Raw genomic sequence first — 15000 nt, 5'->3', positions numbered from 1 at the left:
TATATATATATATATATATATATATATATATCTATAATATATATATATATATATATATATATATATATATATATAATATATATATATATATATATATATATATATATATATATATATATATATATATATATATATATATATATATATATATATCACAGGACAGTAGCTAGTGCAATAGCATGGCTATCAGCAGCAGCATCAGCAGCAGAGCTAACAGCAGCAGCGGCATCAGCATCCACAAATACTCACGGACGAGAAGGGGTTGGGCGTGGGCGCTCACGAGGCGACTTCCTTGGAGGGTGGGTGTTCGGCATTGGGTTCCTCGTCCACCTTGTCTGTAAGCACCGAGCCCTTCTCTCTTAGCTATATTAGGTCATGCTTTAGCAGTGGGATGAGTGTTTTTTTGTTTTTGATCTGATTTTTTTATTTATTTTGGGGGAGTTTGGTTGGGGGTGAAAAGTGGCCGACTTTTACCAATCTGTGTGCTTGTTTGTCGTGGTGGTGAGTTTTTTTTTTAATTCACTGTCTAAATGCTTTATTCATCACATTTAAAGTGTTCATTCAGTTTGTGGCTACAGCTCTCATCACATGCTTTTTTTAAGGAACTTCCAATTTTGCCTTATTCTTATGATAACGTTCCTGTTACTATAAAGTGATTCACTGCCTGTGAAGAGGAACACAATGCTACTGGCTTGGAAGCCTTGGCCATCCTAAGCAACTACTTTGAACACTCATGCTTTATGTTTAGCTACATCATACATCTTTCTCCCTCTAAGTATGGAGGTATGGGGATGGTCCTTACTGGCTAGAAGAGAAATCATTAGGTGATGGAGGAGAGAACGTTACTGAGTTCTGTAAAATTCTGTAAAAGTGCACTTAATTAAGAATGAAAGGATGTTATCTCAGAATCAAGTTAGTCACTTGAAAATTAATATCAAGAACACATCAGAATCACTTTAAAGAAATACCATAATTCCAGATAATCACTGAGAAATGAGTTAACACTAAGTTCAAATAAATCTAAGTAATAATATTTTTTTTTATAAATGATGCATAGAAAGGTCAAAGAATTTAATGCATTTGGAATCTTGGAAAACTTGGGAGTAAAAAAATTCAAGCTGTTGTGAAGGGACGGGATTATTCTTTTCTTTACGACGCTTAAATGATGCAGGGAAGAAGCGTGCACGAAACACGTATGAGTGCTAATCAAATGTACAGGTGAGATGTAAAAGGGTACACAATATCTTCAAGATTAAATGAATGAAGTGTCTATAAAAAAAAATCTGTCTGTAAAACATCCGTATCTCCCAGTCATACAGACACAAGGATATGAACAAAAATAATATCTAGACTTACACACAGGGATTGGTGACACTTCACATAACATTTAGAACAATAATAAGAAATAAAAGGGTCCTGTATAAAATAAGACAACCAAAAATAAATGAGAAAAAATATAGCTTTCAATGTGGCTTGGCCACGTTAACAGAAAAAATATATATTTAATATATTAACAAACTCGAAAGGGTTAGTATCTCATTATGCAAAATCAAGAGGCGCCATTCGCTGTTAAAATCCATTCGCTGTCTAGGATATGCAGGGGAAATAATCCAAGACCGCAAGAACCTTATCTACCTAATTCAGACTCAGAATTTATTTCAGTCTCTCTATTCCTTCACTGGTTCTGAAACTTGAAGTCCTCTGAATTGGGGAATGCTAATTTCGTCTGACTTGAATTTTGATCACAAGAAATCAAACGTCTTTTTTTACTCTCTGAGTATCTGCTGGAGAAAATCTCCATCAGAATTCATATCAGGGTGTAAATGTGAAGGCTGCCATAGATTAAATGAGACTTTTCTTTCTGTACAAATCAAGTCCATTTAGCGAAAGGTTCCGTTTTTTTCATAAAACTGTATCCTTAATTCAAAAACCAACACTCTTCAGATTCTCATAATATTTACCAGACAAGGGTTTACAGTTATAAATCATTTGCTAGCAAGATAAAATTTTTGCATTTTCACTAGCATAATTCTTTCATATAATAAAAAACAAAACAGAAATAAGTCTCCTTAATATAAAAAAAAACATTACAACAAAAAACTTCCTGTACAAAATGCTCTTGGACCAGTTTTCATCAAAACTAATACAAAACTATTCAGGTTACAGAAATGATGGGTTATTTTTCAGAGTATGGACATGCGTACGCACACACACACGCACAAAACAGACATACCTAAGGCAAGCGGATTTTTGTTATACATGCACACACAAGCTACCTCAAAAATGCAGACGAAGGAACACCAATATTCATTATCCAAGAAATAGTTGAAACGGGCAAGGGTTATATTCAAAGTTCATTTCCACTTTCGTATGAATTCTCTCTAAAGCCTTGGATAATGAATAGATCAATAAATGATCCGGACATGAATACATACATAAAGACTCTCGGGAAGGGATGGAGGAGGGCTGGGAGGAGTTTAAAAACAGGATTTGCGGGTTTTTGAAGGATCAAATAAGGATTAGAGAGGATTAAATGACAATGGATTATTATTTTTATACTTTGTGAAGCGTGGTATTTTTTCCTTCTGAAATATTCAACAAAACCTGCTTACCGTTATCACAGAATATAGAACTCCTGCATTTACAGAACACCAATGATGATTTCACTTCCCCCCACAAAAAAAAGAGGAAATTCACCTTTTTTTTCAAAAGCAGTCAATTCCAGTTTCATAAAAGCAGACGCATAATCATCCGATTAACAATACGAAAGAAAAAGAGTTGAACTCGAATTCTCACGTTGCCTTCTCACTGGAAATTAGGCTCTGCATAATCAACTATCGAAAATGGTGAGAGGCTATTTTTCGAAGGCTACAAAATTTTTTCTCCATTTTTTGGTTTTCGAATGAGCTGGCGTCAGATAGCCTCGATTAACTGGAAGCTAAGCGATAACTTATTCGTTCGTAATTACCTTGACTGTCCTTTATCCTTACCAGTGTAGCGGTTCTCTCTTTTTGCTTTTTTTTATATCTGTAAAATGACTGCGCCTTATGAAATATAACAGAATAAAAAAAGTTCTATTTTTCACTCTGGAATCATTAACAAGAAGATACATAAATAGCAAGTAAAAATGTCAGATAATATTATATGTGCCCTTTGCTATATTGCTAAGAGAAGACGGGGTCACATGAGATCAAACGACGTCTGTTACCAGTTTAAAATTCTATTATTTACTGATAAATCTCGTAAAGTCTTAATCAGTTTGCTATCTACTCTCCCATAAAATATTTAAAAGTTTTCATTAAGAACAATTATTGCCGCTAACCAATATGAACATCGAAGTATTCGATTAAATATACAACGCAAATCTATCGCTTCCTTAAAACCATATGATCTCTGCTATGATTTTGGTCGTTGGAAGTAAAATGATAAAATTGCCAAGTTCACAATTACGTAAGGAATATTGACGATCGAGCTTTGAAATTCTGAAACAATAAACAACAAATTATGGTCGATTCCACACTTTGTTTTTATTTGTTGCTTTTTTTGTTTATGGTGGTGACTCTTCCAGCTTGTTCTTTAACGGTGCAATCAAGTGTCTTTACCTGTAGAAGGGAGTGCTTGGTTTTCCTGGGTGCTAAAGGCGGTTGTAGGGGAGATGTAGGTGGAAAACTGAGGGGTACAATAGGTGGGAGGACCAGAAAAGAGAGAGAGAGAGAGAGAGAGAGAGAGAGAGAGCATTGGATATGAAATGAAATTCAGATACGAATTAAAAGGAGAGAATAAAGAGAAAAGTTTTTCAGAAGTAAAAAGTAACAAATTAATGAATAAATTTAACCCAAAGGAAGACAAAGACAAGATGAAATAAACAAGATTATGAGTGAGGAAGAATGAACAATTAAGACGGGAATTAAATGAACGCTAAAGATACGTATATATACACGAATGGAAGTAATAGGTAAACACATTAAAAGTTTAGGATAAACTGCTGATTATGAATGGCTGAAAATAGAATGAGACTGCAATCGTGGCGTGAAACAAATTGGGAATGGAAGAAAACAGCTACGACTATGGAAAGGGAAAACGAGACCTTGGGAAAAACAAGAAAATTCAGGAGAGAAACTAGAGTGCACACTGTGCCAAAATAATTAAAAGGGAAATTTTCAAATCTAAGGAAAGAGGAGATAACAAGACCAACGGGAGAGAGAGAAAGAGAGACTTCATTAAAGAAGGAACAATCACCGGCAGATTAAATCCCTAAGAACAGGGAGACGGAGAAACAGTTTGAGAATTAAAAAAAAAAAATCTAACTTGTGGGGGTAAATGGATAACATCTCTCTTGAGTGGTGCTACGGATACTTGTATTCTTTTTTTTTTTTACATAAAAGTCGAAGGGGTGCGGACTATTGGACGCATGGATCAGATAAATGTATTGTGATTGTAAAACCTGGACATAAACTGAAAGCAGACTCTACAACAATAAAAGACGAATTTAAATGGGGAGTGATACAGTGCAGTGAGTGCGATGAAAGAAATACTGAAACGATGCAATACTCTTATTAAAGGGACTCTTAAAGGGAAGTCAGTTTCCATGTCTTTTCGGGAACGAGTAAGCTCGTGTGTTGTATACTCAGTGATACACATTATGCTGTAATTATCTTGAGCTTCTTGCCGGTAATACGCACAGAATAATTTATAAAAAATCTGAAATAATACATGTACGGAAACGGTCAGTGGTCCAGGCAAGCGAACAAGCTTTTAAAATGTAATAAAAGTACAAACATTTCTCTGATTGGGATGCAGTTTACTACTAAATTGGAGACAAGGGTGAGGCATTTTACTTTTCAGTCATTTTTACTCAAATTCAAACGAATTCCTACTCGAAAGAGACGAAATAACATAAAACTTCTCATGTGAGCTGTTGCTCGTCCATATCCGGACACTTTGCATTTAGGTATGATTTTCAGTAATCGGCATTAATTAGATGAGGCAATACGTACTGAGGAGTTCAAGGCCAGTGTTTTCTGAGACTTGGATTCTAGCTCTGGTTTACTGTTCTTTATTTAATTAGGAGACCGACTTAATACAGATTTATGATAATTATGCATGGAATTTCGAAAACAGGAACGTTGTTCTACAAAATGGTTTGACCAGTAACAAAAGTAGGTGAGCAGAAGGGACCGAAATATTTTGCCTTATTAGAAGTTTTCTTAAAATTCTGATTAAGCATAGCGACTGACGGGAAGAAAGTTCATTCACTTCCGGCAAATTTCACGTATATATAATCAATTATTCACTGCACGAGAGTGCCAAACTGTGCTGTAGAACCGGTTTAAGTTTCAGAGAATGATCTAAAGTCTTCAGGGAGCTTTGGTGCACCATGGACCAACAAAAACACAACAACAACAGCACGCAACTCAAGAGGCACCTTGAAGAGTTAGAAAAGACTAAGAAAATGACACAAACAAGAAATCGCGCCCAGACTTCCGCCAAACCGCACAGCATTCAAGAGTGCGTAAAGAGAAAACCAGGAAGCCACTCCAAAAGGTGAAACGAACACAATTCAATCGACAAAAAGCCAAGACCTACAATAATCTGGAGAAGACATGCTGACAACACAGGGAGGGTCCTCTTCAGTAGAGAGAGGTTTCCGACTTTGAAACGTAACTAGAGAGGAGCGACCCGTTCTGTCTTCTGTACGACAAAGGCGTTAGATAGACCCTAAGGAATGCCGCAACCTTCGGTCTTCGCGCCGAAGAAATATCAACTGCAATCACAGGAGAAAAAAGGATATTAATTTTAAAAGATGTTTGGTGCAACCGACATCGATGTAACTTAACACAGTATTTGCCTGCTGTAGCTACAGATAAACGCTGCCAGTGTCAAATGTAGCGGAATGACGAAGAGCAAATGAAGGAAGTCACCTTTGGTTTCTTAACTGCTCTGGCCATATTGAGAATTTGATTTTTATTGTCATGTTCACGCCACATTCACCTTTTAGATGATTTTCCATCAAAAGGTACAAAGCTAGAATTTGACAACCACTGCGGAAAACAACCAGAATATTTATATTGAAATATCGATCCTAAAAACTAGCAATTGGACTAGACTGATTTCAATAATATTTAAAGCTCAAACAGCACTCTTTAAACAAAGAATTCACATAAGAGCTCACGCCTCCCTTCAGTTGTTACACAATACTTATGTACACGTTGCAGAAAAATCCAACATGACAGTTAAATGTTGAACTTTATTAAGATCTAGCTTGACAGCATAATGTTGTATCCCCGTAGGAGAGCAGGATCGTCAGTGCACTTCACGTGGTGCACCGCAGGCATCACTTAAGGTTCTTTGCAGCGTCCCTTCGGCCCCTAGCTGCAACCCATTTCATTCCTTCCAATGTACCTCAGTTCATATTCTCTTTCTTCCATGTTACTTTCCATCCTCTACTAAAACTTGTTTCAAAGTGAAACTGCAAGGTTTTCCTCCTGTTACACCTTTAAAACCTTTCAACTCTCAATTTTCCTTTCAGCACTGAATGACCTCATAGATCACAGCGCTTGGCCTTTGGTCTAAATGTCTTATCCTATTCCATTCCAGAATGATGTACGATTCATTTTTGGTCTAAAGCAATGTATTACCATTGCCTCTTAAAATCCTATTTCTTGATATTTAACCACAATTAAAACCTTCACAAAAAAAAAAAAAAAACTTGGTAATGACTTTTACTGATTTGACCTTGTGTTGCTTCGGACTTGATGCCTGAGGACTTTGACCACAAATTATTATTCTGTTGAAGAATCGATTATTCATTTCCTAGATTATGAAGGTAATAAGTAACAACCTGGCAATATCATTTTTAACCATTCTCCAGAATCCACAATAGATTTAACAAATGTAGTTTTATTCGCCATCAGAGGAAATGTTTGTACTCTTAATTTGCAAGCTCGATCATTGCTGAGGCCTTGACAAGTCTCTCACGTGTTAGGTACAAATGCCACTGAGATCGCGTTGGAGCTCTGCAGTAGAAACATTCACGTACAAGATTTAGTTTTAACTGAATGGAACTAAACGATACTGCATTTAGAGTAGTGGGAACCGAAACTCAAGCGAAGAGAGTATCAACAGTGTTAAGTATAAGGTGATATATGAATAATTAGGATCTTCAGAATGAAGTCAGAACACATGAATAAAAGTGAGATAAGGGAAAATTGTGGCACAAAAATACAATAAAACGAAAGGCATGGAAAAGATCGAAATGGAGAATTCCTAAAATAAATTGCACGACTGCTTAAGAAAAGGACAAAATTGGAATAGGTGAAAAGTCTGAAAGAATAATGAATGAAGCTTGGAAAAATTGAGAAAAGGGAAAAATTATGAATAAGCTGAATTACTGCTTAAGGTGCAAAGGGTTGAAGAGTATGGCTTACGCACTGAACATAATGCCTGTTTATGTACTGAAGATGGAACCTTGGTGCATGAATTTTTCAAATATATTCATAAACAGTTATCTAAAAATTGTACGTTGCAAATATAAGGCGTGTCAAGGAAATATCACCGAGGTGAGAGAAAGTTGAAAATACTTTTCTTTTGATTTTCGTTGGACAATTAAGCCAAACATTCTGACGCACAGTGACTCTCTAATCTCCGGTCTACGTTGTCGGAGATACTTAAGACATCACGGGACTTGACTAATAATACGCACAACTACAGACAAAATAAAGACAGTCATGCACACGCACTTACAGACGTATAAAAACACCCGTGCACACGCACGCAAGATGCACTGTGCGAACGCACACGCACTTTTTTGTTTTCGTGTACGCTTAGACTGACACAACGTATATACGCGCACGCAATTCTGTACATTAATGATCTAATATCACTAGACCCTTGAAACTTGCAAGAGGGCAATAGAAAAGCAATGTGGCAATTCTATGATCACAATGTGTGTGTGTATATATACATATATACGCACGTGTATATTTAATCGTATGTACACAATTATACAGACAGTATGTATCTAACGCTTTCAATAATTTATTCTGAAGCAACTATCTACAGTGAGGGCGGAATTTCTCTACGAATGAAACAGAACATTGATTAACATCTTTACCAAAATAAGCTATTCGAGATTAGCTCTTTGTTCTTTTGTCTAAGGCTGACCTACAGTGAACTACAATGGCCTTTTTCAACATCTTTCAACAAGGACTAGAAGGTACTGAGCGTCGGCAAGTCGTTCAGAATTCGGCCGTTGGGCGCGACGCAGCTGCGGTTGTGATAGTAGTGGTGATTGTGGTGGTAGAAGTAAGGGCGTGAAGGCGTGCTTATTATAGTAGGGCGGTTGTGAGGGCGTGGGTGGGTGGCACAACTACTGGCGGGGGTGGGTCTGTGGGCGTCTGTTAAGGGGGGTATTAGCCAAGCGTGGGTCACATCTTCCCAGAGCTGGTGGCGATGGTGGAATCGGCTGGAGGACGCAAGCACAGGAAAAACGAAGGGGGTGAGGATGGGGGAGGGGGCAGTTGCAACAATAAGCACAGCACAGAGAGAGAGAGAGAGAGAGAGAGAGAGAGAGAGATAAAAAAAAAGCAAAGGATGGTACAGGCACAGGGAGTTACGAAGCAACACCAGAGAGAAACGAAATTCAAGAATGAAATGAAAAGGGTGAAAAAACAAGAGAGGCAAACAAAGGTGATTAAACAAGAAGAGGGGAGAAGAAAGAAACGAGAGGAAATAAGGGTGAAAATATTTGGATAAAGAATTGAATAGTGAAACGACAGGAAGGATTGCGAGGAGAATATTAAAGACAAATAAAAGAAAATAAAGCAAAAAGGAATAAAACGGGAGGAATTTTTCCAATTGATGATGATATCGAATGTCATAAAATATAGAGATAGAATTCGTTTATTTGTATGAATTGAGAAGCGGCGTAAAAGGAAAGAGCAAAATTGAAAGTTAAGCAAAACGAGAAAAGGATAAACGTCCAGTAAAAAGGAACACGAAATGTCCAGGAGAAGGAAATAGGAAGAATAAATGAAAGGAAACAGGGACAGAAGTATTGAAAATCGAGGAATGAAGGTTGTTGAGGGTTAAGGAAGAGAGAAATCAGAACGGGGTTTCAGACATGATATCAATCTATACAGAGTTCTGGAGATAACGAAATGCTACTCTCTAGTTTCAGTGAGAAGGACAACTTGTCCAAAATATCGAATCTGGCTCAGAAATAAAAAATGACAGAATTTCTATTCACTCACAATGGGCATAAGGAACATGAGAGCTCAGGCAATTATCTATATGATCATAAGTAATAACAGATATTCACAATAAGCTAAAGTAGGGGAGCCAACCGACTAAACTGAAAAAAATCTGGGACGGTCACAAATCAAAATGCTAAGAAAAGCTAAAATGAAAGAATTTCAAACGAAAGCTCTTTTGGGGTTACACTACTGAGAGGAAAATTGTTTTGGATTTGACACTGAAGCAAGAATTCCGGTCGACATTAAATAATATGACGAAACGGCGTTTGTTGTTACATTTTCATCAGGACCTAATAAATCTTGCACTTATCCTCAGAACCAACATCGTGACGCTCTGCGGTCATATCCTCGTCTCAATGATTTATTCAAGGGGGCAAGTGCTGGTCTATGTGCAAAAATGAAAGCAATTCTTAGATGAAAGCCTGCAGATCTCAACACCTACAATGGCAGAAGGATCTCAATCAAGTGTCACACTAGCATTATTTCCGTCTGTTTTTCATATTTCCTTTACGAAATTTATGAGAGAGAGAGAGAGAGAGAGAGAGAGAGAGAGAGAGAGAGAGATAAGGTGTCTGTTTCCGCGATTGTCATGTTGGCCCTACATTAAATTATGCAACGATCACGAACGGACACAAATGTTTTTGCCAATGTTCCTAATGCTTTGCAATTAGTTAACCTTAAAAGATAAGGACCGACAAGCTACGACTTACTATTTACGAAGTCATACTGCATAGAGAGAATTATGCGGAACCTTAAAGCTTTTTGGTAATTTGGAATACTGTTTAAACCCATATATCCTCACCACTGTGGTTTCATACCTCAACATGCTTCAACAGTATGTCAGACTTTAAGTACAAGTCTGTAGTACAATGAAAATATTCGGGCTGGTGTGTTTGTATGAATATACACAGGTACTTGAAATATAGGCTGCATGAAAAAATTGGAGGCTAGCACTTTCTGAACCAATTTTGACCAGAAAGTTTACAAAACCACCTGGATATCATATCCAGCTTCAACTTATCATTAGTAAAAACATCCTTATAAATGTGTTTCATACATATTAATCTACGTAATACTGCAGGCGGACAAACAATGAAAAGAACCCGTGATTAGGAATTCAACTTGAACGAGCAAAGAGATGAAATGAAAATATGGCGCTCACAGACGAAAATAATCAAGCGTGACGCGCGTTCTCAATTTTCTGAACCAATCGACATGATTCACTAAGGGACAAAATGAAACATACTGAAACAGACAAAAAATGAAGGGTCAATAAACTATTACCAAAGCAGGGAGTGCAGAAAGAAAAGCTACTCGGGGAGTGTGGGACTCACTAGCTCCTACGACGAAGGAGGAGGGGGGAGATGTGCCATGGGCCACACAAATGAACGCAAGGACAAAACGGTCAAATAAAAGCGGACAAAATAGAGACAAAGGCTTTATCTTGCAGCTGTGAATGATAAATAAATTTCTACGGTGCATGAAATTCCTTGAATTCGAATACAGAATATAAACGAAAACGGAATTCTTGGAGTTTGGGTGGCCTCGAGGAGAATTTTCCTCTTTTCCAGAATAATATTGGAATTATTCTCCTTATTTATCTGAACGAATCCTTCAAATATAAGAATATGTGCAACAAAAATTTTTTTTGCAATGGTAATTAGATGACACGTATTATGTTTGAATATCGATAGTTTTAACATTTCTCATCAAGGAGTTAAGCAATTTTTTTTATTCATTTTCTTCGCAAGGGCTAATAATGCGGCCTTTAAAAAGTGAGAATTAAAGAACAAGACAAAATCCACTACAAAGAATGGACGGAAAATTTCCAACGCCTTCACAATCTCACTTTTACTAGAGAGAGAGAGAGAGAGAGAGAGAGAAGCTTTAGAAAAGGAAATCATTGTATACTACCGTGGGAGAGTGTTGCAAGTACTATGTCTCATGACTTCATTAATCAACCAGTTACCTAATACAAAGGATCATAACATCAATAAAGAAGAGTGAACCATTTAGGCTTCAAAGACTTCCAACATCAATATTAAGACTCCGCTTTAACTCCATCGCACTAACAAGTACTGTGTCGTTATCTCGAATGATTACGAAAAGAAAATAAAATTTTCCTCGAGCCTCAATGGATTGAAAATTAATTTTTTCTTCTCTATGAATGGTCTAAAGGTGAATTACTTAACGGAAGAAAAAGAGAGACGGTAGGGAGCGAGGGAGCATAAATTAAGCCAAGCAAATAAAAAAAAAATAAAAATTAAAAAAAGCAAAATTTAGCAAAGCAAATTTCCATAGCAAATGCGACTTAGTGATAATTTCAAGCTGAGCAACTCTGACTTACGGAGGAATTCAGCTAATCAAAGTTAAAATAGGTTGCTCCTACAAAGGGTCACATTATTTTGTTAGAATTTTTATATATTTATAGACATTTTTTCATATATACACACATACAGACATATATGCATATATATGCTCACATTTATCACATTTCATATTATATAACAAGGTGGCTTTTCCACAGAGGTTTTGGTATATACATTAAATGCATGGGATTTTTTTTATTGGCATATGAAAGCATTATTATTTAGAATGTTAAAAGTATTATTTTCTTCTACTATCATTATATTGCTTGATGATAATGAGTACCTCCTGAAGCGATATTACCCATGCAATGGGGGATTGATTTTTTATCATTATGGAATACATATTATGAATATTATAGTCATGAATACGAATGCATCTTTTTCCAACTTATATCTATTCATGCAAATCAAAATCTTTAGGATTTTTTCTGTAATTTACTTCTGAATTTTATTTTGATATATGAATCCTCTCTTTCGTTACATATTACAAATGAAATGATGCATGTCAAATCTACCAAAAAAAAAAAAATTAAATGAACCAAAATCATTTTAGGCTACATCTCAAAAAAATGAAATCTACAAATTACAAAAACTAATAATCTACAAAATAATCTACGAATGAATATATATAAATATCAACTGGGCAGATTTTTCTTTGGGAAAATATGATTGCAAAAATCAATAATCTTCTATTTTCAATGAACCGACAAACAACTACTGAACAAGGAGACACAAAAATTCAGAACTTACTTCTCTCTGTCCTGCAAATGCGCTGTGCCGTTGTCTAGTGTTAGCAGGGGGGAAAGAAAGAAAAGAAATACGACCTAATTATCTTTCGGGACCTTATTGCTAGGTGTCAATAGCACAGCTGAGGCCACTTTCAAAACAATAAGCTACACATGTTATGGAGTAACCATTCAGTTGGGCGTCTATTTTCCTGTTGTTCCTGTACCGGACTACACTATGAACATGTCTATGGAAATGTTCCAAGCGTCTTGCGTTGTATATATCCTTCGTTGTGTAGACTCTAGGTGTGCTATGAGATGTTAGTTTGATGGTATAACACTTATCTAGGCAAAACATCATGCTGTATATGAATCACTTTCGTGGTAGATGTCCGATATTTCTAAATGCAAACTCTGCCCTGATGCAGAGGTATTTGTTAGCATATTTCTGTTTCAATGTTTAGGATCAATATTCCACATAAGGGATGACTGTTGAAAACGTAGTTTAATGTAAGCTGAATGCGATTCAAAGTTTACGAGTAGTCTTGTATACGGCGTATGTTTGCAAAATTGAATAGAAACATATATAAAAACATATATACGTTTAAATATACAATATCGATTCAGTTATATGTGATTTTGTGCTTTATATACAGCAAGATTTTTGTTTGTGTTATTGTAAAAAAAAATGAAGTAGCCTTAACGCTTGTGATGCCAGTTAGCTATCTAAACGTAAAACTTCAAAACTACACACGACATGGCCATCATGCAAAGTCTATGAACAACTGTGCTTAAACCAATTGCTATAGCATATTCGGTATATGGTCTCACATTTACTATGAATCTAAACACCACAAAACAAGACCTTAACTGCTTAACGTTAAGAGTTCACATACACACACTATATTTATACACGCGTATAATGTACAAGGCACACGGACATACACACTCACATATGTGTATGTTTGTGTGCGTGTATATATATATGTATGTGCATGTGTCCATAATGGACTAATCTAATGTGCAACTCTAATATGAAACCTGGTAATGTCACATCGAACAGGTTATCACCGAATACTAAAATAAAATGGCAGGTAACTTTTTTCCCAGTGTCAGGGCAAAGCAAATCTAGTAAAAAAATGACTAAATGGTATTTTTATCTGATCAAATCATCATGCAATTAAAAAACAAGCAGATTGTGTCAGGAGGCAAATGAAAAAAATTAGGCTTTGAGTAATGGAGTAAAACTATATTACAAAATGTACAGCTGTTGTTGGGGGGATGAATGCACAAGTTACTTCCCATTTATCGGTTATGTAAAATATAAAAGCAAATCTAAAAAGCCAAAAAAAAAAAAAAAGGTTTTCTAGAGGTAAAAATATGACCACAACATAGAGGGACAACTGTTGATACTTGAATGAAAGTATGAGTGGACACCGACCACACTTGGCAAGTGTGACGCGCGCGCGCACTTTCAGGGGTACTTACATTTTCCTGCTTGTCTCTGTCTGCGGCACAGGACGATGATGACGACGCACACGATGAGCACGAGGACGATGACGGCGGCGATGATGGCCGAGATGACGATGATGTCGTCGTTGCCGATCTTCTCCATGATGCCTGCGACACCTTCAGCATTTTAGGGGAGGAAGAGGAATCGCCCGGGGACGGGGGCGGGCAACGGTAAGGGGTTAGTATTTCGTTAATGGGTTAGTCACAATGAACATTCACAGAAATGAAAAGCAGATAATAGAAAATAGTCAAATTCTCTTTGAAATGCGAAGAAGGAGTGACTCATATTCTAAGACGAAGCAGCTACTCTGATCAGCTATTGACTCCAGATGTTACTTACAACGTCACAAGGCAAATGGCAAAGATTAAAGGCTGAATTAGGATTTATAACGATCGCCAAGTGTCATTCTACACGATTCACGGAAGAAATGAAAAGTAAGCCTAGCGAGAACAAATACATCTAAAAATTATCATTATTGTAGCACTCTCTGTCATTGCACAATCTGAATAAAACAGAGTGAACGTAAAAGAAAGGACAGCGCATCCTACGGCAAAAAAGAAAAAATACTGTAATGTGTTGCAATGATTTCATGCAAGAGTTTGCAACGCACATCAGAAAACAAAAGCACCCTACGGCAGAGTATTTCACAGTTATACAGTAGCTTGAGTATAAGAGTACAGTATATGTTAAATGCAAATGTATTTAAACAAAATTTCGTATTTTGCAGTTCGCGAAAGGCCAAGAAAGATATATTTCAACAAAACTTACAAATAAAGGATGATATAATAGAAAAAAGGTAAGGCATACTGAAAATTAAATCTAAGTCATTTATTACATTCAATAATTATGGGCATTTCATAATTTCAAATCAGTTACTAGAACTAAGCAATAACGGAATAAACTTCACCATGAAATAATAAATTATGTAAATTATTCAGTGTAACTACCATGTTAATGATTTGTTACAATTAACAAGTTCAAAACTGTCAACAGCGACTGATGCCCTTTCAAAGTGATGTAAATATTGATGTAAATAATTTCCTTTTACATACCAGTTATCAATATTCATAATCATATATAATTATAGTTTATGTGACTGAGATGAATGAGCGTCAGTGCAAGAAAAAAAATTATTTATG

At 36.2% G+C, this 15000-nt stretch overlaps 1 protein-coding gene across 1 annotated transcript in view; it reads right to left on the bottom strand.

The window, feature by feature from the left end:
• nrm (neuromusculin) overlaps nt 1–15000 on the bottom strand; it is a 450715-nt gene that overhangs the window by 20772 nt on the left and 414943 nt on the right. Inside the window, 2 exon segments of the mRNA XM_067113685.1 lie at nt 12374–12407; nt 13837–14031. Coding sequence (XP_066969786.1) covers nt 12374–12407; nt 13837–14031 — 229 coding nt within the window.

The sequence above is a fragment of the Macrobrachium rosenbergii genome, chromosome 12, assembly GCF_040412425.1.
Source record: "Macrobrachium rosenbergii isolate ZJJX-2024 chromosome 12, ASM4041242v1, whole genome shotgun sequence".
In the NCBI taxonomy this organism is placed as follows: domain Eukaryota; kingdom Metazoa; phylum Arthropoda; class Malacostraca; order Decapoda; family Palaemonidae; genus Macrobrachium; species Macrobrachium rosenbergii.
The sequence above is the reverse complement of the archived record's forward strand: the minus strand, read 5'-3'. Positions and strand labels throughout refer to the sequence as shown.